At 47.7% G+C, this 23,561-nt stretch overlaps 2 protein-coding genes across 16 annotated transcripts in view; one reads left to right on the forward strand and one right to left on the reverse strand.

Annotated features, from left to right (window-relative positions):
• Positions 1-1,050: 1,050 nt before the first annotated feature.
• LOC119510003 (putative uncharacterized protein ZNRD1-AS1) lies at positions 1,051-22,897 on the reverse strand. Of its 9 annotated transcripts, XM_037803979.1 has the most exons (6): positions 22,779-22,897; positions 21,711-21,836; positions 20,985-21,050; positions 5,219-6,243; positions 4,017-4,092; positions 1,051-1,864 (listed from the first exon to the last, which is right to left on the reverse strand). In XM_037803979.1, exons 4-6 carry the CDS (start codon positions 5,437-5,439, stop codon positions 1,064-1,066), a joined length of 1,098 nt encoding a protein of 365 aa, XP_037659907.1. In that variant the 5' UTR covers positions 5,440-6,243; positions 20,985-21,050; positions 21,711-21,836; positions 22,779-22,897; the 3' UTR covers positions 1,051-1,063. The 9 variants fall into 9 exon arrangements, with proteins under 9 accessions (XP_037659907.1, XP_037659904.1, XP_037659908.1 ...); XM_037803976.1 differs by lacking the exon at positions 20,985-21,050; XM_037803980.1 differs by lacking the exons at positions 21,711-21,836; positions 22,779-22,897 and adding an exon at positions 22,119-22,772.
• The window catches only part of ATE1 (arginyltransferase 1), a 217,904-nt gene continuing 216,854 nt past the window's right edge, over positions 22,512-23,561 (forward strand). For 2 of the 7 annotated variants that reach the window (XM_037803975.1, XM_037803974.1), the window contains exon 1: positions 22,512-22,596. In XM_037803975.1, coding sequence (XP_037659903.1) covers positions 22,512-22,596 — 85 coding nt within the window. Of the gene's footprint in view, positions 22,697-22,789; positions 23,122-23,561 lie in introns of those variants that run through there. The other 5 variants (XM_037803970.1, XM_037803971.1, XM_037803969.1 and 2 more) reach the window with 4 other exon arrangements.

The following is a 23,561-nucleotide window of genomic DNA, read 5'->3' on the forward strand; positions in this document are numbered from 1 at the left end:
TTGATATAACTTTTTGTACTACATAATAAGATGCCTGCTGCTTTCTCTCTTCTATCATTCTCTCCCCCTATAGATTGTAGGCCCCTTGAGGTGCAGAGGGGCTGTGGCCTAGAGGCCTGAATCCCTGGCTTGGTACAGGATATCCCACTGAATTTTAGGTGCATTGGTGAGGGTACAACACAATGTGTTGTCTGCATACAAATTGTAAAGGGTCTTCACACACATCTACTACCCCTACAGACAGGGTCAGGCCTCTTTAGTCAAGATCAATTCATTAGCTGTGAAATTTTAGGCTTCTTTGTTCAGATAAAAGTATTTCTTACTACTTTTTATGAGCAGAGATTTTACTGTACTTAAAGCTATAAAAGTGTGCTAGTCTAGAAAAGAGATATAATGAAGGCTAGAGGTAGGTGATAAAAGCTTTTCAGACTCTTGGAGTGGTAGATTTAAAATGCTGCACATTTTTTGCTCTTCCCATTATGAGGTAGAGTCTAGTTCCCTGCACTTTGGATTTGGGCTGGTCTTGTTCACTTGTTTGACCAATGGACTACAGTAGACGTATGTTCTGGGACTTCTGAGGTGAGGTCATAAGAAGCCTGGCAGCTTCTACCAGGCCTCTTGGAACACTCCCGCTTGGAGCCCTGGGTGTAATCAGTCCAGCTATGCTGCTAGAGGGACCTGTGACCCTGAAACTACATGGAGAGAGGGGGGAAGGCCCAGCTAAGTCCAGCCTTCCAGCTGTCCCTGAGAGAAGCCAACAGGGACCCTCCAGACAAGCCCAGCTACCCACTGACTATCACCACCAGAGAACTGCCCAGCTGAGCTCTGCCTGAATACCTGACCCACAGATACCAAAACATTGTCGTTGTTTTAAGTCACTGGTTTGCTGTCCAGCTGGCTGGAGTACTTGGGGCTGTGTACTTGTGGTTTAACTTTTTTTGTGGTGGTTGTTGGCAGATTGATTTACTCAGAAACAAAATAAGGAGATACAGAGATTTTACTGTACTTAAAGCTATAAAAGTGTGTTAGTCTAGAAAAGAGATACAATAATCACAAAAATAATTTAAAGTTTATTTTTTTCTAGTTGGCTTCTTAAAAATGGTGGCATACTCAAGAGCTCCCTGCACAGTGGTTTTGTAATTTCATTGTCTTTTGACTTTTCCATCAGAAAAGTTACTTCTATAAGTGCTTCCTGGTAAGGCTGGAGAATTGGATAGGCTGTGACCCATTCAAACTCTTTCACCTCCTCTTTCTCCACTTGGGACTTTGGGAAAGGAGGAATTTGGCTAGAGATTTTCTCAGCATCTCTTTTATCATTTCTTTGCTCTGTGAGTTCTCTCCCTCGAATCATTCGATCTTGATGTCCCTTTACCTGTTTCTTTGCCCATGATACCTTGTGCATTTTGATTTTAGTGTTGTCTGTTTTCTGGATGTTTTCACTCTTGTCTTCCTTCCCCAATGTTAATATTTTGGGGAAAAGTGTTTCACTTGGAATCCTCTGAGGGATCCGTCGATACTTGTGGTCTCGGAGGCCTCTGGCTCGTTTGGCTCGGTATATGTGTTTCTCTATCTGTGTCAGCTCCCTCTCAGGCAACAGGTAGTCCCATTTGTTAGCATCTTCTGTCTTTTCACTTTGTGGTCTCTTTTCTTCTTCCTCTATCTTTATCTCCCGTTTTGGAACCATTATGTAATTCCATGCTTCTTCCAGCATCATTTCTTTGTATCGCTGATAGTAGTGTGCCTCTGCTTTGGCAAACCGGAAGTCAAAGGACACAGCCTTGAGTTTATGAAGTGTTTCATTCTCCTTTTGAAACTTTTGGGCTAACAGTCTCCTCACTCCTGAAGAATGGACTCCACCTAAACTCTTGTCAAAGGGAAAGATTAGAATTTTTAAAGTTGGATGTCCTTTTGATTATAGTTCCTGGACACAGACCTCACATGGGCTCATAGCCCTGCCTGGCACTCCTAAACCATATCCCAGTTAGGGCCTCTTAACCGTGATTCATGTCTTTCTCCTCAGACCCTCTTCATTCCCCTCCCCCAGTGCTCCCTCCTAGTTGGAGACCTTGCCTTAGACTTCCTTGAGAATACAGGAGCAGTCACTCAGGAACGCCCTCCTCTTTCCACTGCCAGAACAACCACCTGCATCTCTACCCAGACTCTGTCTTCCTGCCCTGATGTTGGAAACATTGCCCCTTGCCTATCAGAAGCCAACTCATCCGCCTGTGCTTTTTGAGCTTCAAGCTCTTCAATTTGGGATGATCAAATTCTCTTTCCTGCATCATAAACATCTCTCCTCTACTGGGTCATTCCCATCAGCATCCAACTGTGCTTCAATTTTTGTCGTCTTTAAACAAAAAAGGAAAACTCTTCCCTTCCTGCATATGCCTCTCTAGCTTCTACCCGTTTTTACTCTTCTTGACAGTACAATTTCTTTTTTAAAAAAATCATTTTTCAGTGTACAGTTCAGTGGCATTACTTTTAAAATGTTCTACTATTGTCAGCACCATCCATTATCAAAACTTTCATTACCCAAAACAGACACTCTGTACTCATTAAGAAATAACTCCCCAGTTGACAGTGTAACTTCTTGAAGTAGGTACTTACAATCCCACTCCACTTTTTCACCTCACATTTTCTTCACAATCCACTTCAACTGGGCTTCCACCCCTACCACTCCTCTGAACCTGCGCTTGTCTAGGTCATGAGTGATCTCGCCACAATCCAGTGGTCCCAGCTCTGTTCTTGTACTTGACCTCTCCTCTGCATTCAACAGAGGTAACTACCTTCCTTGAAACACTGTCCCTTTCTTCCAGGCTTCCAGGCTATGGCCAAGGGCATGTGAGTAAAGCCACTGTGGGCCTCCAGACTAGCCCAACCATAAGCTGAACATCCCAAGTCCTGAATATAACCTTGACTGATCCTCTGCCTGTCTCAGGCCACTCCTCCTCCCCCGTGCTTGGCTGGTTCTTTTAACTGTAATGCAGGAAAATGCAGCAGGGACAACTGCCACTTAGGAAGAGCCTAGTCCCATTTAGGCTTCCTTGGATATGGACAGTTCCAGTCATTCAACCAGGGGAGCTGTTATGTGCCAGGGACTGCTCCAGAGAGGAGGCAGAGGCAAATCGAGACCAGACACATGGGGCTTTCCCTGTCCTCATCGCTCAGCTTCAGACCGCCACTTGACACTCATTCCAAAGCGTTTCTCCTCCAGTTGCCCCTTCTCAGTCCTATTACTTCGAACTCCAAAAGGCCTCTCAGATCCAGGCTTGTCACTTCAGTCCTGCTGCCCACACTCTAAGGTAGTTGGCCAACTAGTTTCCTGAATCCACACTTCCCTCTCTCTTCCTCTCCCCAACCAGGCCCATCACCCTGCAGCCAGAGTGAAATTTTTATTACATAATCTGAGGTCCCCTTCCTGTCTGAACCCCGGAATAGTACCCTGCGTCACTTAGAGGAACCCCCAGAATTCTCAGTTCATAACCCTATTCCTGATTACCTCTCCAGACAACTTTCTCAGCCTGGCCGCTTGCTCACTCTGCTCCAGCTATACTGATTTTTCTGTTCCTCAAAGGCTATATTCTCTTTCCCTTCTGAGTATTTTCACATGCTGCTCCTTTATACACACAATCTGGCAATCTGTACACACACAGTCCAGACACACAAACAGCCCTGACAATGGTCCCCTTGTATATATTTTTTAGGTTTCAGCTTCAATGTCACTTCCTCAGACCTTCCACATACTCCTTCCTAAAACCCCTCCTTTCGTGACACTTACCATAATTTGTGATCATTTGTTTAACACAACGTCCCTCGCTGGACCATGTCCTGGGAAGGTGCAGACAGTGTTTTATCGCGTTCAAGGCTGTCCAGCCAGCACCAGGAGGTTCTGGTGCTGCCCTGAACCTAACAAGCAAAGAACTTCCCCTTGAAACACTCAGGCCCTTTCCACCTTGGTGACAGCCTTTCATGATCCCATTATTAGCCAAAATATTATGGTAAATCCGTCTTCTCACCTTAATCTTCTTTTCTAGTGGGGACTGGGAACCTACTGCAATCCGAGGGTCTTGAGTATTTTTGGCCCAGGCCAATCTGGAAGATGAAAAAAAAGATGTCATGCCAGGATTTGGAGAAAGATTTCAAGAAGATTCTGCTCGACATGAATTCTAGTAGCAAGCAGATGTGCAATGAACTTTTCGTATGTAGCAGAAGGCGTTTCTATGCCAATAGGCAGGACTTCTACAATATGTTTACTTTCCTCTGTCTCCTCCTAAAGGAAGGAAGGAATGCTTTTCAGTAAAAGTAACAGAGAACCACACTGTGTTGAAGTTGAGACTGTTGAAGCACCTTTATTTTAACACTGGAGCGAGCAGACCAAGCTGCTATTTCAGATACACAAACTACTGTTTTTGTATATTGTTGGTGGAACAGAGAACTTAGCTTCAATGAGAAAATAAGTTTTCAAAGTGGGTAAGTCCATTTGAAGTTCAGTTATGTGTAAAATTATTAGTAATAAATATAATTTATAAGCTATCATTAATTTCTGACAATAGCTATCCAACTATGATGTTTCATGATTCTTGTCAAAGGTGTACATTTTAGGTGGATGATAAAACAATTTAATGGCAAGAAAGTAGTTTTTTTTTTTTAATGAGGAAAATATAGGAGAGAAATTTGTCATTAAAGATGGAGCACAGGAAGGTTTTTGGTGTCCTTGAGACCTCTTGTCTTGAACCTGATCAGTTAGCAAATAAGTTGTTTAGCAGCTTGGGTTGTAAATATTCTGTTTTCTCTAGCTTCTTAGCAAAAGTGATTTTTATAACAGAACTGAAGAACAAAATTATGTTTAGATCCAAGTGATTTATTTCTTATTTGGCTTTTAAGTTAAAGCTAATTCCTTTCCTAAAGAGAGAGGATTCATTTCTGCTTTCATCTTTTTCTTTTCTAAGAGGTTCTTATCTTGTTTTTTTTACTATATACTAGGTACTGTGTTACGAACTAAATAGATTATTTTACATAATCTTCAAAACAACCTTACAGGATAGGTACTCATTCTCCACTATTCCAAGGCAGGGAAAACTGGGGCCAAGTGACAGAGAGACTTGTCAAAGGTTCCTGGATTAGTTTCCAAGGCAGGATTTCTCTGTGCCTTCGTGCTACACTTGTTCCCAAATGAACGAACACTCTCATCTTTACTCAGAAGGAAAATAATACTTACTGTTCTTCCGCACTCAGACCCAGCCATTCTGAGTCAGTCACCAAAGGAGGATGCGAGGGGGGACTGCGCACTGCTCGTGGATCCTTCGACTGTCTCTCGTCGGGTCCTCTCCTGGCAGCACCCTCCCTCATGCCCACTCTGCCGATGGCCTCACTCAGTTTCTCTCTGGTGTCTTCTTTTTCAGCCATTGCCCTCTCAATCGCCAGCTTCACGTACAACATCTTTGCTCTCCTCTCCTCCTCTTTGCGTCTGCTCTCCTAAACTGCACTCCAGTGCCCTAATCTTTCATTCTCTAGTCTGCAAAACACTGTTTTCCAGTTATTAAAGTTTCCGGTCCTCTTTCACCCCTTCTCTCCACTGTTGAACCTTTAGCATGCTTTGGTTGATTTCTAGGGCAACCAAAAGAGTCACAGCCTTTTTTGTGTGTCATCACTATCCTGGAGTGAGACTACTGTGAGGTGGTCTGTGAAGACATAGGCAGGGAAGGAATTTCACTCGGCCTGGCCGGGTCACCTGGCTTTGGGCAGGAACCAGAAGGCTGTGCTTCATCCGCACAGGCGTCCCTTCTCCGTGCAGTTAAAGAGTCTTTAAAGGGAACAAGCACATCTTTTGCATTTCTGTTTTTTTATGAATACATGTTGTTTATTTCTCATGGAAACGGAATTGGTGGGAAGCTCTGGAGTGGATCCTGCTTGTAAACTCACAGGTTGGTGGAGATCAGATGAGTGTGTACGTGTCCCAGGGATGGAGATGCATCATCTCTTAGCCCATGGGTCACTCAGGTAAAACCACCTGCTGTTACAGAGGCTGTGAGCTCCGAAATGGTTTAATATGTTTCTAGTCTCATATTATTGAACTATGCTCATAATTGGTCATTTGTTAAAGACAGGGAAGAGGGAATATACCACTTGTGAAATACAAATGAGTGAAAATGATTCTTCATAGTCACTTCAACATACTCAACACCATTCATTCACGTAAGCAGCATTTGTCTGAACAAAGTTGTATGGCCCGTTGAGATGTCTCTAGTTAGGAAAAAAAAAAAATGTGAAAAGGAGAAAAATACATGGATTAATTACAATCTGGTTTATCATTTATTGGGACTAAAATCTATCCCTCCGAAATGTGCTGTCTGCAGGGAAGTGCTTGAAACTATAGCCTAAAACTCATAAAAGAAATTCATAAGAAATAAACTTTATAAGAAGTAAAATTATGAAAGTAAACACATATATTTTATGCTTAAAAAGATCAAATAATTTCGAACATTAGGTCCTGATAGTGGTTTCTGTCTATTTTCATACCAAAGTTAAATTTTAATCTACATTTTAATATTCATTTGATCCCTTCCCTAAGCCAAACACAATGCCATTTTGAAATTGATAAATTATGTCATGCCACACAGATGTCAAACTCATGTGTTACTAATTCAACCAAAATCTTTACATACCTGACAGCACTGTACTGCCCCCAACAAGCCCCCAATTTCACTGACTATGAGCCAGGCACTGTGTGGAGTGCTAAAAGGCAATATCTTATGTACCCTCCCCTAAAAACAAAACAGTAAGTCTCACTTATGATAAAGGAAAATATGCAATCCCGAGTGAATCTCCTTTTAAACAAGGAATCTGTTAAAGTAAATCCCATATAAGGCAAATCACATGGACCTAAAGGTAATTTTTAATGCAATTTTATTGAGACATAGTCACATACCATACAATTATCCAAAGTGTACAGTTGTTCACAGTATCATCATATAGTGGTGCATTCATCACAATTTTTTGAGCATTTTCATTACTCCAAAAAAAAAAAAAGTTAAGACTATGAATAAAAATAAAAGTAGAAAAGAACACCCAAAACATCTCGTACTTCTTTTTCCCCTATTATTCATTTACTTTTTGTCCACCTTTTTTCTACTCATTTATACACTGGATAAAGGGAGTGTGAGCCACAAGGTTTTCATAATCACACAGTCACCCTGTATAACCCATATAGTTATATGATCGTCTTCAAGAATCAAGGATACTGGATTGCAGTTCAACAGTTTCAGGTATTTCCTTCTAGCTATTCTAATACACTAAAAACAAAAACGGGATATCTATCTAATGCATAAGAATAACCTCCAAATTGATTGTGGTGATGAATGCACAACTATATGATGATAACTGTGAACAACTGTTTTGTACTTTGGATGTTTGTGAATATGTTTAAATGAAATTAAAAAAACAAAAAGAATAACCTCCAGAATGACCTCTCGACTCCATTTGAGATCTCTCAGCCACTGAAACTTTAATTTCTCTTCCCCTTTTTGGTCAGGAAAGCTTTCTCAATCCCATGATGCTGCGTCCAGGCTCATCCCTGGGAGTCATGTCCCACGTTGCCAGAGAGATTTATACCCCTGGGAGTCATGTCTCACGTAGAGGGGAGGGCAGTGAGTTTACCTGCCAAGTGGGCTTAGAGAGAGACAGGCCACATTGGAGCAACAAAAGAGGTTCTCTGGGGGTGACTCTGAAGCACCATTATAAGCTGGCTTAGCCTCCTCTTTGCAGTAACAAGCTTCATAAGGGCAAGCCTCAAGATTGAGGACTTGACCTACTACAATGGTGGTCCCCAATGCTTGCGAGAATATCAGCAATTCCCCAGGTGGGGAAGTTTAATGTTTCCACATTTTTCCTCAGGCCTTCAAGGGGGCTTTGCAAATACTTTTTATTCTCTGCCCAAACTACTCTGGGATGTATGGGGGTTTCACACTAATGTGTACAAACCAACCAGATCTCACCCCCCCATGTAATTATGGATTTGAATTAACTGACCATACGAGTTAAATAATAAAGTGTGCAACAGAAAATAAAGATCTTGCTCCAAATAAACATCTCTTCCTTTGGTCTCATACAAAAGTTGAGGTTTTAAAACACAGTATCATCCTTTTCCCTTTATTCTGGTTTACCTTAGTTCTAATCAAGTCATTTCGTTCATATCTCTAATTGAAGTCTGATCTCTTTTTCAGCTTCTTTAACATTTGCTGTATGGGATAATGCTGACATTCATAGCTGCTGAGCTCAAGCTCTGAGTTGCAGGTGTCACACAGATACCCGCAGTTCCAGGGATCGACCGCATTATACACAAACATCTCAGCATCTCAGAATTTAGAGATAACCATTACAACTCATGAATAGATGTGACTGCTGTAAGAGCTAACAATCTAGGAAACTTTACTGTAAGCCTTCCCCTGATAATCTATGCTCTCAGATTCTATTCTCTGAGTTTGCACATTATAGTTAGTCCTTATTAGTGAGGTGTTATACTGTTTGTCTTTTTGATTCCAGCTTATTTCACTGAACATACTGTCCTTAAGGTCCATTCACCTAGGTGCCTACCTCACAACTTCATTTCTTCTTGCCGCTGCTCAGTGTTCCACTGAATGTATACATCACAGTTCACTATTCTGTTTATCAGTTGATGTACCCTTAGGCCACCTCCATCCATTGTGAATCATGAATACTGCTGCAGTAAACATCAGTGTGCAATGTCCACTTGTCCCTGTTCTCAGTTATTGCAAGTATATACCTAATAACAGGGTTGTAGGACCATATGGCAACCCCATAGCTAGCTTCCTGTGGAACCACCACACTGCCTGCTGGCTGGGCTGTGCCATTCCACTTCCCTACCAACAGAGAATAGGTACATCCCTCTCTCCACATCTTCTCCAGTACTTGTATCCCTCTGTTTATTTTTTAAACAGTTTTATTCACACACCATACTATCTACCCTAAGTAAACAATGATTCCCAGGTATAATCACATAATTATGCACTCACAACCACAATCTATATGAGTACATTTGCATTTCTTCCCCAAAGAGGAAAAGGAGAGAAAAAATGAAGAATAAAAATACGACAGAAGAAAAATAAAATACAATGAAAGGTCAGACAATACCACCACCAACAACAATCCCATATTACTCCCTTATATCACCCTCTTATAAACATTTAGCTTTGGTATATTGCCTTTGTTACAATTAAAGGAAGCATCTTACAATGTTACAGTTAACTATAGACACTAGTTTTCATTGCCTGTATTTTTCCCCATACCATCCAATTTTCAACACCTTGCAATGCTGACATTCACTTGTTCTCCCTCATTTAAAACATTCTTATATTTGTACATTTAATCACCATCATTGACCACTCCAGGTTTTCCTAAGTTATACAGTCCCAGTCTTTTATCTTCTATCTTTCCTTCTGGTGTCATACATGTCCTTAGCCTTCCTCTTTCAACCATACTCACACTCATCTTTGTTCAGAGTATTTACAATATTGTTTTACTGTCACACACTATTATGTCATCCATTCCATTTCTGCATCTATACAATCAATCCTGTTGGACCCTCCGTACTCTATCTCTTGATAACTGTGTTCTCAACTCTCAAATTTTGCTCATCAATGTTAGTCCATTGAGACCATATAGTATGTGGCTAATTTCACTCAATGTAATGTATACTGTCTACCATTTTGTCTTTTGGATTTTATATGTCATATTTTAGTTTTGTTTCCCCCCTCTCTTTTTACCCTTACTGATAGTCTTCATTTCTACAATCTTCTCCAAACCTCTCTCCTGTCTTTTTCTCTCTGCCTGTGGTGCTTCCTTTAATATTTCTTGTTGAGCAGGTATCTTGTTCACAAACTCTCTCAATGTCTGTCTGTCTGAAATTGTTTTAAACTCTCCCTCATTTTTGAAGCACAGTTTTGTCAGAAACAGAATTCTTGGTCGACAGTTTTTCTCCCTCAGTATCTTAAATAAATCATACCACTGCCTTCTTGACTTGATGGTTTCTGCTGAGAAATCCACACGGTCTTACCGAGTTTGTATTATATGTGATGGATCGCTTTTTTCTTGCTGCTTTCAGGATTCTCTCTTTGTCTTTGGCATTTGATAATCTGATTATTAAGTATCTTGGAGTTGGTCTATTTGAATCTATTCTGTTTGGGGTACGCTGTGCTTCTTGGATCTGTAATTTTATGTCTTGCTTAAGAGATGGGAAATTTTCATTGATTATTTCCTCCATTATTGTTTCTGCCCTCTTTCCCTTCTCTTCTCCTTCTTATACACCCATGACACGAATATTTATGTGCTTCATGTTGTCATTCAATTCCTTGAGCCATTCTTTTCCCTATCTGTTCTTTTGTGTGTAGGATTTCAGATATCCTGTCCTTTAGTTCATTAATTCCTTCTTCTGCCTCTTCAACAATTTTCAACACCTTGCAATGCTGACATTCACTTGTTCTCCCTCATTTAAAAACATTCTTATATTTGTACATTTAATCACCATCATTGACCACTCCAGGTTTTGCTAATGCCCTTCATTCCCATAAGTTCTACCAATTGTGTTTTCAAACTTTCAAGTTCTTCCTTGTTTGCCTAATGCCTTCTTTATATTCTTCATCTCTTTTGCCATATCTTCCCTCAACTCTTGATTTGATTTAGCATATTTGTTTGACGGTCTTTAATTAGTTGCTTCAACTCCTGTATCTCATTTGAAGTGTTTGTTCCTTTGACTGGGACAAGTTTGTTTGTTTCTCCTAGTGTGATTCATAATTTTTTGTTGTTTACACATGTGGTTTCCTTCATTTCCCCAATCAGATTTTCCCAATCAGATGGGCCCCAGTCCCAGGAGGAGGCTGTAAATTCAGTATTAAGATTTCCTGAGGGTGAGACCCAGAAGATTATCAAACTTTCCTGTGAGGCCTCTAGCCTCTGTGCTTTTCCTATCCTGCCCAGCAGGTGGCAATTGTCAGTACGCAGCTTCCCATTGGCGTCAAGTTGGGGTGCATTTAATTCTCAGTGGACCCTGTCACAGCCAGGGACAAGGGTATCAGAAGCCAAGCTTAAGCTGTTTTTGTTCCCCTACCCCATCCCGGCCCTGGGGTCTGGGTTCTCTGAAGGAAGGCTGCCATTTGAGCCCCCCCCCCCACCATTTTCTTAGGGAAGTAAGCCCTTTAGGGAATTATCTCCTACATTTGAGTTTTTCCTTTGACTCTCTGACTATCTCAATTCTACCCTTGCCTGGGTCAGTGCTGACAAACGAAAATGCCTGAGGCTTTCTCTAATGAGAGGAAATAAAAGGAAAAAAGAAGTCCCTTTTCAGAGCTAGTCTCCAGCCCTCCAGTTTACCAGGCAAGAACCGGGTTTATCTGTGCTCACAGCACGTATTCAGTAGTCCAAATTTGTTAATTAAAACCACAGTTGGAGCTTGGTTGAGCTACATTCCCTTGCTCCTGGCAGGGGCTGCTTCTTTTTCCCACAGGGAAGTGTTTCAGCTCAGCCTGCGGTGCTTGTGGGGGAGGGGTGCCAGCTCCACAGTTTGGGGAGCTTTACTTACAGTTCTATGCTGCGATCTCAGCCATTCCACTCATTCCAGATTGGTGTGCGATGAGTGTTTGGTCACAGACGTCCCCCCATCAGTTGTTCCAGACTATTTTCTAGTTATTCTTGGCGATTTACTAGTTGCTGTAGGGGACTAACTAAATTCCACACCTCCCTATGCCACCATCTTGCCCTGCCTCCTAAAGGTACTTTAAATTATTATGTTGTAAATTGCTTCTCTTTCCCAATAAGAGAAACTAGGGGATAAACAATATTTATAAAGCCGGGAGATAAACAAGAACCTGCGGGACACTGTTATCGAGTTCTGACTTGGCGGGCCTGGGCCAGGGGAACTGATCAGCCCCTAGGAAAGGTAGTGGGGCACGGGTGGTTGCGCCCTCCACGGCCCCCCGGGCCTGAGAAAGTGGAGCCGAATGCAGGCCCCATTTCCTCACCCCAAAGTAAAAACCATTGGGGAGGGCTTGCCGGAGAAAACCGCCCCCTTTACCTTGCCCACCCACTCCCCGTTACCGGAGCAACTCCCGCCCCTTTTTAATCAACCTCCGCGCCCTCTCAAAACCAATCCAAGCCTTTAACCCTTGAAGCTACCCCGCCCTCTAAATGCCCAATATAAGCTTGTACTCTCCCCTAATAAACTCTCTTGGTTTTCATCATCCTTAAAAGAAATCGTGTCCCGCCTGTTCCTTTCTCGCCGCCCTCCATACTTGCACGCCTCCCGCCGGGGACCTGGCCAAGTCCCCCGCCTCGCCCTCGCCTCCGGGAAAGAGCCCCCGCCGCCGGTACCCTCGGAGCAATCCTGGGAGCCTAGGATTTAGCAACCGGCCGCCACCCTCCCCCAGACGAATCAACTGCGACCGCAACTGGCGCCCAACGTGGGGCCCCTGGAATTAAAAGTCCTCTCCACGCAGCGGTCCAGTGAAACCACCCGCTCGCCCGGACGCCTCTCCAGCCCCCCTTCTCCTCGCCTGCAAAGTAAGGGCCGCCTCTCCCTCGCCGCCCCGCGGAGCCGCCCCTCCCTCGCCGCTCCACGTCTGGAGCCGCCCCTCCCACGCCGCTCCGCGCCCGGGCCGCTCTTCCTTTCCCGCGTTAACCTAACTCTTACCCCCGACTACCTTTCGTCTTCTCTTCCTATATCCCCCACATTCCTCCTAACACTCTTCCTCCAGTAGCTTTCCCTCTTCCCCTTCATTACTTTGCTGTGGTCCTCTGTGTCTTTGTTTCTTTGTTTCGCGCGGTGTGCCTCTTTGCAACCGCCCCCCCCCCCAAACTGCTCTCGCTACTAGAGGCTCCTGCCTTCCATTCTCACCATCTCCTTCGGCCTCGCTGCCACAGTTTACCTCATTTTCTTTACTCAATAATCAACCCCCCTTTTTTTTCTCTTTTCTCACTCCGCTATGGGTAATCGTCTATCTGCACGCCAAGCACCCCAAGTTCGCGCTCTGGCGGGTCTCCTAGACACACATCGCTGTAAAGTGTCTGTCCGGCAGCTGCAGGTATACTGGGACCACCTGCTGCCCTTTAACCCATGGCTCACCACTTGCCATCTTTGGGACCCTGTTACTTATGATCGCCTTATTGATCGGGTCACCAACGCCATGGAACATGAGAGCAAGCGCTTCCCTCCCGGCTTGCTCCCCACCTTAATAACCGTCCGCTCCTGCCTTCAAGGCTCCCTTCCCCCTGATTGAGGCCCCATCAAATCCAAGGAGGCCCTATCAACCCAGCCAACAGATTCAGACAGCGATACTAATGTAGACCACGATTCGGACACAGAATCCTTAGTCGAGCAAATTAACAACGCGCTCGAAGTCGCCCCCCAAAAACAAAGCAATACTAAGCCTCGCCAAGATGGCGAACTTCCTCCTTCTTCTTCCATCGAGGGGAGGAAGTGCTCCGGCGATGACGTCAGCCCTAAGCTGGGCCGGAAACCGCATGCGCTTTACCCCGCCCTTTCACAGGGCGGAGTTAGTCCGCCATCTTATGCCTTGGGCCCCACCCTTTCACAGGGCGGAGCTAGTCCACCATCCTATGCCTTAGCCACTCCCAACGCGCCGCCGTCTTGCGACGCTTGGGGCCTCCCACTTCCGCCTCCCCCTCCGGCGAGCTCCCCCTCGGAGCCGCTACCGGCAGCTGCCGCCGCTCCTCCCACCCTGCCGACTAACAACCCCTGGCTGCCTTCTACACCTCAAGGCAACCCTTGGGGCAACGCTCCCCCTACCCCCACTCCCGCGCCAAGCCCTCTGCAAGCGCGTCCTCCTTTCTCTCGTGCCTTTCGCTGCTTTCCTCTTAACCTTACCCCCACACCACAGAAACCGTATGACTGGTATCCCATTGACTCTAATACTATTAAGCAGCTTCGCAGGGCCGTCAAGGAGGACGGGTTGGGTAGCCCATACGCTTCCCAAATACTGCAGGATCTCGGCATGGACTTTTGCATCCCCCAAGACTGGGCCTCGCTTGCCCGTTCCATTCTTAACCCCGGCCAGTTTATTGATTGGCGTGCTCACTTCCAGGCGGAAGCAGCTAAGCAAAGTGAGCAAGACGCAGCCACTGGAGTCTATCATCCCCCCGAAGCCTATTTAGGCACGGGAGCATTTCTAAATGCGTCTGCTTATATTAATGTCCCTGCCACCTTCTGGACTATCCTCAGAGGCATCGCCTTACGCGCGTTTGCCAACTGCTCTGCCCGTCGACCTGACAGCTTTACCAAGCTCCTCCAGGAGCCAAACGAACCTTTCGCCACCTTCGTATCCAGAGTCGAAGAAACCTGCGCTAGAAAAGTTAGCAACCCCCAAGCCCAGCTAGCTCTCACCCGAGAACTCATTCTAGAAGGGGCTAACCCCCCCTGTAAGCAAGCCATTCTCCCCTTGAGGGAAAAAAGTCTAGATGACTGGGTTCTCGCCTGTAGCGCCTTTGACCCAGCTGCCGCGTCCCTAGCCCAGGCTGTCTCTGGCGCTGTCACTGCCGCCTTAGCCGCCACCACCGGTTGTTTTAAGTGCGGGCAGAGCGGTCATTTTGCACGGGAGTGCCCCAATGCAGAAATCAACCGCCTACCTTTCATGCAGCGTAATGGGCGCCCCCCTCCCACTCCTTGCCCACGCTGCCAGCGTGGCTATCACTGGGCGCGCGACTGCAAGAGCAGCCCCAGAGATCTTAGCAAGAATAGCTTAAAAAACCTCTGCTATCCCTGGTGCCCTGACGGCAGTCAGCGCCAGGGCACTGAGCAAGCTTTAAACTCCAAGCGGGGCAAGCCTCAGCCCCGCCCCTAAGAGGCAGCGTGCCGGCCGGTTCTAATAAAGCTAATCACTTCACCGGCAGTAAAACGCTTCTCTGGACAGTCCCTATCACCCCAGAAAAGCCTACTTGTAAGTTAAGAATAGAGGGGCAATGGTACACGGGCACGCTCGATTCAGGGGCAGAGGTCTCTTGCATGCCCGCTCAGTATGCCACCATGTGCATGGTTCTCGATGGTCCCTCAGTAGTGGGAGCCACTGGTACCTCCACCTCTCTTCAGGCCATAGGGCCCATTAAGTAGGAGGATGAAGAGGGCCACTCAGGCACCTTCCGCCCGTTATTTCTACACACCATAGACCAAATTTTATGGGGCCGTGACATCCTCGCCGCCTCTGGGGCAGTGCTTACCACGCAGCCCCCCCAATAATGTGCGCCACTGCTCGTTTAACACCTCCAGCGCCCGTTCCTCTGCAGTGGGATACTGAGGAACCTATATGGGTGGAGCAGTGGCCCCTTCCCACGCATAAATTAGTAACACTCCAAGCCCTTGTCCAAGAACAATTGGACGTTGGCCACACAGAGCCTTCTACTAGTCCCTATAATTCGCCAGTGTTTGTTATTCATAAAAAAGCCACAGGGAAATTTAGGCTCCTCAATGATCTGCGGGAAATCAATAAGCATATTCTTCCCATGGGTTCCCCGCAGCCTGGCCTCCCCCATCCGGTAGCCATCCCGGCCCACTATCATGTAGCCACCAGTGACATCAAAGACTGTTTCTTTTCCATCCCGCTACATGAGCGAGACCGCCCGCGCTTTGCCTTTACAGTTCCCGTCCCCAATCACGCGGGCGCGGCTAGCAGGTACCAATGGAAAGTCCTCCCTCAAGGGATGCGTAACAGTCCGGCCATCTGCCAAATGTATGTTAATCACGCAGTGGCCCCCCTGCGAAAGCAGGCCATGCTCATCCATTACATGGATGACATCTTGGTGGCCTCTGAGGACGCCGAGGCGCTTCCTCTAATCCTCAAAGACCTCACCACTAATTTAGCTGACCTCGGCCTTACGGTTCAGCCCAATAAAGTTCAAATTGTGCCACCATTAGCCTTCTTAGGGTTTAGTATTAATAAAACCATTGCCCCGTCCGCTCCCCAGCTGGACATACCGGATCGGGTCACTATCACTGAGCTTCAACGGCTCTGCGGTCAGATCAATTGGCTCCGCTCTGCGTTGCCGATCACCACCGCCCAGCTCCAACCACTCTTTATGCTGCTGAGTGTCCCTGAAGCCCCGCCGCAAGCAATCTCCCGGCGCATTAAGCTCACCCAGGAGGCAAAGGAAGCCATTGCCGCAATTAACAAGGCACTCGCCGCCTGCTGTCTCAACAGGTTCAGCACTAAAGAGGGCAATCTTATAGCACTCATCCTTCCTACGCCCAGCACACCCATGGGCTGCCTGTGGCAGGAAGGCCCTCTACTTTGGGTGCACCCTGCTAAAAGCCGGCTTAGAAAAATTTGCCCCGCAGTGCGGCTCTGGATCAGCCTAGCTTCAGATCTAGTCACCCTGGCTGTTCATGTATTTGGAGAGCCGCCAGAAAAAATTGTTTGGCCCCTAGACGCAGGCCAAACCCGCCTGCTTATACGTGACAACCCGGACATGCAAGTCCTTTTAGAAGGATTTCATGGGGAATTCAGCTGCCACTATCCTAGCCATCGGCTGTTACAGGGACTCGCCAAGCTTCCCTTCCGCAGCCCCTTCCATCCTTTCCCCTCCTCTGCACCCATCCCGGGTGCCACTACCGTCTTTACTGACGCCTCCAAAGCCCGTTTCGCCTTCCTCTCTTATTCGCAGGACCATCCGGAACCCCGCCTATTCAGTTATGTCAACCTTCATTCAGTCCAAGTGGGGGAAATTCTGGCAGTGTCATACGCGCTAAACGCCCACTGCAACCACCCAGTAAACATTTTCACTGACAGCCTCTACACGTATCAGGTCTGCCGAGTCCTTGCATTTTCCACCTTTTTCCCCGGGAACTCGGCCATCGATAAAGCACTTTCTGACCTCAGAAGCATCTTAGAGCATAGACAGGATCCTTGGTTCGTTAGCCACATTCGTAGTCACTCAGGCCTCCCGGGGCCCTTGGCTAATGGCAACAGTATAGTAGACCAAGCGGTCTCAGCTCAGACTACCCAAGCTATGCTAACTCACACAGCAGCCCCTCCGGGGGACGCTGTTAACCAGGCCAAGTTATTGCATTCCAGGTTTCACTTTTCGGCTACGTCATTGCATCATTTATGTGGCCTCCCCCTAGATACCTGTAAACATCTTGTCCGCAATTGTGCAACTTGTGCGCCCTTTGCGCCGCTTGGCCCCCTGCAACCTCAGGGAGTCAACCCACGAGGCCTAAAACCCAATTCTAGATGGCAAATGGATGTAACTCATGTTCCGTCCTTTGGGCGCCTCAAGTATGTACATGTAATGATTGACACCTTCTCAGCCATGTGTTATGCAGTCCCCCTCGCCGGGGAAACGGCCAAACACTGTATCAAGGCCCTAAGACAGGGAATTCTCTTCATGGGAGTCCCCTGGGACATAAAAACGGACAATGGGCCTGCCTATCGCAGTGCCTCCTTTGCGGCCTTTCTTCAGTTATATAACATCACCCATCATTTCGGCATCCCCTATAATCCACAGGGGCAAGCCATTGTGGAAGCAGTCCATCGCCGCTTAAAAACACAAGTTGAAAAAGAGAGGGCAATGCTCCCCCAGGCAACTCCAGGGGACCTTATCATAGCAGCCCTTATTCACCTTAATCTACTCACATTCAATAAGGAAGGGCTTTCGCCCCTACATAAACATTGGGGGCCCTCATATAGGCCCACCCAGGCCCCGATGGTCTACTGGAAGGACCCAGAGAATAATACCTGGAAGGGTCCCTCCCCACTCCTCGCCCAGGGGCGTGGGTTTGCTTGTGTTTTCCCAGATGATGCAGCACAACCAATCTGGATCCCGGGAAAAGCAATCCGACCCGCCACCAGCAGCCAAACGGCTAACAAGACGAGAACGCCGCCGTCTCTGCAGCCTAACATACCAGATGACAACCTTACAACTGGACCAGGAAGGCCGTCCGAGAGCACCCCCGGAGAGGCCTGAAAACTCGCAAGAGGAAAGACAAGAAATCGTCCAAATCATGCGCCTATACAGACAGGCAAAAGCCAGCCCCCTACACCTCCATAACCCCCACCCAAGCATTGCTTCCCTTCTAATGGTCATGCTTACCCTCGCCTCTTCTACCCAGGCCAACCCCCACCAGCCTTGGAAGTGGACCCTTGCGCGTTGGGAAGACTCCAAAATAATTCTTTGCATTACCACAGCAAGATCCCCCTCCTTTGTTTTTAATGCCACTGATCTGTTCCCCCCTCCTAATCCAAAACCTATTGGTTATCCAGGCAGCCTAAATACACAAAATTATTATATGTGTCCATCTTCAAATCCTGGAAAATCATACTGCAATTCCCCCTATGAGTACTACTGTGCATACTGGGGGTGTGAAACATTAGCCACAGGCTGGAAACCTTCTGTCCCTGACAAATTTCTAAATCTTACAATAATCCCTTATACTTGCCTAAACTCAGGCAATCGCTATTTCAACAGGTACCTTTGTCCTAATAGGCTAATGCTCACCGTACAAAACCCTACCGATACGTCTTGGCTCATGGGTCGAACCTGGGGCTTCCGAATTTATCTAGCGGGGTCCAATCCGGGATCCCTTATTCTCATAAAAAAGGAAGCAGCTCAACATTCATCTTCGGGCATTGGCCCCAATAAAGTCATTAACCCCCTTTTTCCACAGCTCTCCAGCCGCACCTCAGCTTCAACCAGCCGCACCTCAGCTTCAACCAGCCGCACCTCAGCTGCAAACAACGCATCGCCAACCTCACCACCCCAACCTTTTCTACCCCCTTCTCGTTACTCCTCTCCCCTCTTCAGCCTTATCCAAGCAACCTTCACCTCACTAAATGTCTCCTACCCCAATCTTACCTCCTCCTGTTGGCTTTGCCTCTCCACCTCCTCCTCACTGTATGAGCCAGTTGCCTCCAACCTCTCCTTTTCAGAAAACACAGAGGACAGCCCCTCGAAATGTAATTGGAATACCTCTGCCGTCCCCCTAACCTTTCATTCAGTCTCCTTTACAGGAAAGTGCATCCGCCCTCGCTCCAGTAACTCTCCCAGTCTCACTGCCTGTGCCAGCTACTCATCTCCCAGCAGCTCTGCCAAATTTCTCATTCCTCATAACTCCTCCCAATGGCTCTGCTCCTCTACAGGACATACCCCCTGCCTTAACGTGCAAACCCTCAATACAACTAATGAAACTTGCCTCCTAATTGTCCTTATCCCTAGGGTCCTATACCACAGCGAGGAAGACTTCTTCCTCCGCCTGGAAAGAACTGCAGCCCCTGCTCCACTGCAAAAGCGAGAGCCCATCACGGTCCTCACGATTGCCTCCCTCCTAGGTCTTGCAGGCGCTGGCACCGGAATCGCTGCATTAGCCAGTCAAGGCTCCGCCCTAACTCACCTCCGGGCGGCTGTTGACGAGGACATTCGTCACCTACAAGACGCTATTTCTCATCTTAAAAATTCTGTCAATTCCCTCTCTGAGGTCGTACTCCAAAACCGCCGAGGCCTCGACCTTCTCCTCCTCAAAGAAGGAGGCCTCTGCGCCGCCCTAGGAGAAGAGTGCTGTGTATATGCCAATTCCACAGGTCTCGCCGAGGACAGCCTAAAAAAGGTCCGAGAGGGACTGGAACAACGCAAAAAAGACCGTGAAGCCACCAGCTATTGGTCCCACATCTTTACCCCCCTCCTCCCATACCTCCTCCCTCTCATCGGCCCCCTACTAATGATTATTCTAGCTCTCACCCTAGGGCCCTGCATTATCCGCAAAATTGTTCAGCTTGCTAAGAACCAAGCCAATGCTGTCTTTTCATCATTTGTGCAAGTCCAGTATCAACAACTTGCCTCCACTGAAGAAGCTGACCCTCCGCAGCGTCGCCACCCTCGTCCATCCCGCAAGCAGCGAGGCCCCTCTCGAACGCCCGGGCGCCACACCAACGTCGAGCTCCAGCCTCTCTAACTACCATCTACCCCTATCCCTTCCCCCACCTCCCCTTTCCCTCATCCCTTGGCGGATCTCTCCGGTAAGCTTCTTCCTCTAATTAGAAAAGAAGGGGGAAATGCGGGACACTGTTATCGAGTTCTGACTTGGCGGGCCTGGGCCAGGGGAACTGATCAGCCCCTAGGAAAGGTAGTGGGGCACGGGTGGTTGTGCCCTCCACGGCCCCCCGGGCCTGAGAAAGTGGAGCCGAATGCAGGCCCCATTTCCTCACCCCAAAGTAAAAACCATTGGGGAGGGCTTGCCGGAGAAAACCGCCCCCTTTACCTTGCCCACCCACTCCCCGTTACCAGAGCAACTCCCGCCCCTTTTTAATCAACCTCCGCGCCCTCTCAAAACCAATCCAAGCCTTTAACCCTTGCAGCTACCCCGCCCTCTAAATGCCCAATATAAGCTTGTACTCTCCCCTAATAAACTCTCTTGGTTTTCATCATCCTTAAAAGAAATCGTGTCCCGCCTGTTCCTCTCTCGCCGCCCTCCATACTTGCACGCCTCCCGCCGGGGACCTGGCCAAGTCCCCCGCCTCGCCCTCGCCTCCGGGAAAGAGCCCCCGCCGCCGGTACCCTCGGAGCAATCCTGGGAGCCTAGGATTTAGCAACCGGCCGCCACCCTCCCCCAGACGAATCAACTGCGACCGCAAGAACCTTTTTTGATAGCAAATCAGGATGAAACACATGATAAGCGAGACCAAACTTGATTTTGCCTTACATACGCAAAAGATTGCTTGTGTTGTGTTTTCTGCGATAAATATAAAAAGGAAAGGACTGTTTGCTAGCAAGTATTTTTATCATGCCCTTCAATTTTAACCCTTCACCAAAAATCATGAAACATATTTAAACATGTATGAGAATTCCTAGCTGGGGAAGTAAATGAGGGTTCCTGAATGGAGCTGTTTGTTACTCACTTTGCATGTAACTGATTTTAAAATGAGCCTCACAGTATAACCAGAGTATAATTGCTGGTACTGGGAATAGCACCTCACCTGCTATCTCCATTTTGCAGAACTTTGCAAGCCTTTCTGGCCCTAGTTTTTGATCTTGTGAAGTTGCTGTAAGGATTAAATGAGTTAACACACGTGAATATTCTTATGATTATCCTGACTGAGGCTGGTCTAGGATTTAGGATTAGGTTGAGGATTCAAAGGCAAAGAAGAATGACAGGAAAGTAAGAAAAGATAAAAAGGCCTCCCAGTCTCCTACTTTCCATCCAAAGCATGGCATTCTTGCACATTCAAAATGAGGAAAGGACCAGGACTAGTGAAATCTGCCATAAAGGAAAATCTCAAAAATGCCTGTCTTTTTTGAGCCCATAAGAATATGGTTTGTGATGTGGCAAGGAGCCTTTAAGTCCAAGGAGTTGGAGAAGGTGGAGAAATCCAGAGGGGCGTTGAGAACTTCCTGCAGACCGACAGCCTTCCCTTAGGTTCCTTCCCATTGTGTGAGGCACAGTGACTCGTAGCAATGTAAAAGTCACCTGGACATGGAGAAACCTCTTCAACTTAACTAGGCACATATCCAACACAGAGAACCGGGTGGTCAAGAATGTTGAAACTGCTCTCAAAAGTTTACCTCTGTTTCTCTAAGTTTCACCATTTCACTTTTCTAAACCTTGCAAATATAATCGGCTTTTTGTGACTGGGAAAAATACAAGGGCAGACAGAGTTAGACTACCTGTGTGTACTCAGAGATAAGGATGTAAAAATAATTACCTTGTTGGAAGCGCCAGTTTTTATACATTGCCCTGTCTCCATTTCCTAGGAAATCCTCTTTAAAATAGTGGTTGCAAACTGGAAGCCCATGGGTTGAATTCCGCCTGCTAAAGTGTTTTGTTGAGCCTGCACAGTTAAAACAGCTTTTTAAAAAGTAATATTTTAAAATGTTACATTAAGAAAAAGTCTAGATTTGCAGGTTCTCTTTAAAAGTTGTAAGACATGGCGACACTGAGCTTTTACTGGTATATGGCAGCAATGCTCAGGCTGACAGCTGTTTTTGAAGTGATATGTTACCTACTCTTTAGGTCGCAAATCCTCACCATCCACAGCATGCCCCCATGTGTACTTCTATCTATGGGCATTTAAGCATATGCCTCTGGTTTGGAAGAAGTTCGTGTTACCTACCTATGGTGGTCAGGGGCAGCCTAAAAAGGAGGGGATAACTTCCAACCGAGACCTGCAGAAAATGACTGGGTGAGTTACAACCTCCGTGCCTCGGTTTCTTCATCAGTAAAATGGGCCTGACAATGCGCAGGATGTGGGAAAGAGCGCGACGAAGTATGCAAAGGGCTGGCCCAAATTCGGTGTCTGGGGTCACGAATGCCAACCACACTAACATTCTGGGACCCCTGCTCTCGGGAGGCTAGGCCCCGGCAAAGTCCCGGGTCCCGCAGAGGAGCTCCGGGCACAAAAACCCGTCGCTTTTCACCCCTCCCCGCCGCGGCCCCAGCGCTCCGCCGAGGTCGGCCCCGGGGCGCCGAGAGGCGTGGCCGGCCCGTCCGGACGCCGGCAGCAGCGATGTCCTCGGTGGTAGAGTACAAGGGGCTCAGGGCCGGCTACCACTGCGGCTACTGCGACTCCGAGGAGGGCAAGGCATCCTGCAGTGAGTGCCCCCTTTGACGGGGATGGCGCTGCCGCCTTGCGCACAACCCCCGGCCGCGCCGGCCGCGCCCTGGCCCAGCCTCTCGCCAGGGAGTAATCAGGTCCGGCTCCGCCATTCCCGCTTCCCGTTCCCACTCGTTTTTTCCCAGACTGTTTCCCTTTACGCTTCGCTCTCCACCTTACCCTCACTCAAGATGGCGTCAACTCACGGAGAAAGAACGGAAATAGCGGACTGCTGCCCTTGGTAAAGATGGCGCGGTCGGCGTCAGTTCCGAGAAGCTCCCTGCGAGGCCCTGCCTGCGGGAGCCCGGGCGGCTTAGCGCGAGCCCTGGGGGCGCCTGGGCAGCGCGGTGCATTGTGGGGTGGCGGCGGAGGCTGCGGCGTTGGGCCGGGTTTTGGAGCTGTGGTGGGGTTGAGGCCATGGCTTCCTGGGCCTCTCTTTCGCCCAGCATCGTGGAATATTTCGAAGGCGAGGACTTCTACCGCTGCGGTTACTGCAAGAATGAGTCTGGCAGCCGCTCCAATGGTGAGCCAGCCAGGCCGGCGGACGGGGGAGGGCGCCGCGCTTTCGGGGTCACTGCGGCGGTCAGCATCCCCGGCCCGGGCGGATCCGCTCACCCGGCGCTCGGCGACCCGCGGCCCTCTGCGGCCCGGTTGGAGGGAATGCGGATGGGGACATCCTCGGGAGGACGCTGACTGTCATAAATGAGGACTGACCTCATGTGTGATTCAGCGGGACGCTTTTAGGTGCTCATTCTGCAGGAAAACCCACACAGGCGCTGGGACTTGCGAGATAGCGATTTTCTCGCAGTAGCGAAAAGTGGAAACAAATGGCCATTAGTAGGAAACGGGTTAAATAAATGATGGCATTTTGGTGCCAGGGAATACTATAGTGTCGTAAGTTTAATGTCATGTCATTCTATACAGTTACTGCTAAGGCAGCTATGGAAGTGCTGATAAGGGATC

This window comes from Choloepus didactylus, chromosome 15 (genome assembly GCF_015220235.1).
Source record: "Choloepus didactylus isolate mChoDid1 chromosome 15, mChoDid1.pri, whole genome shotgun sequence".
Taxonomy (NCBI): Eukaryota; Metazoa; Chordata; class Mammalia; order Pilosa; family Megalonychidae; genus Choloepus; species Choloepus didactylus.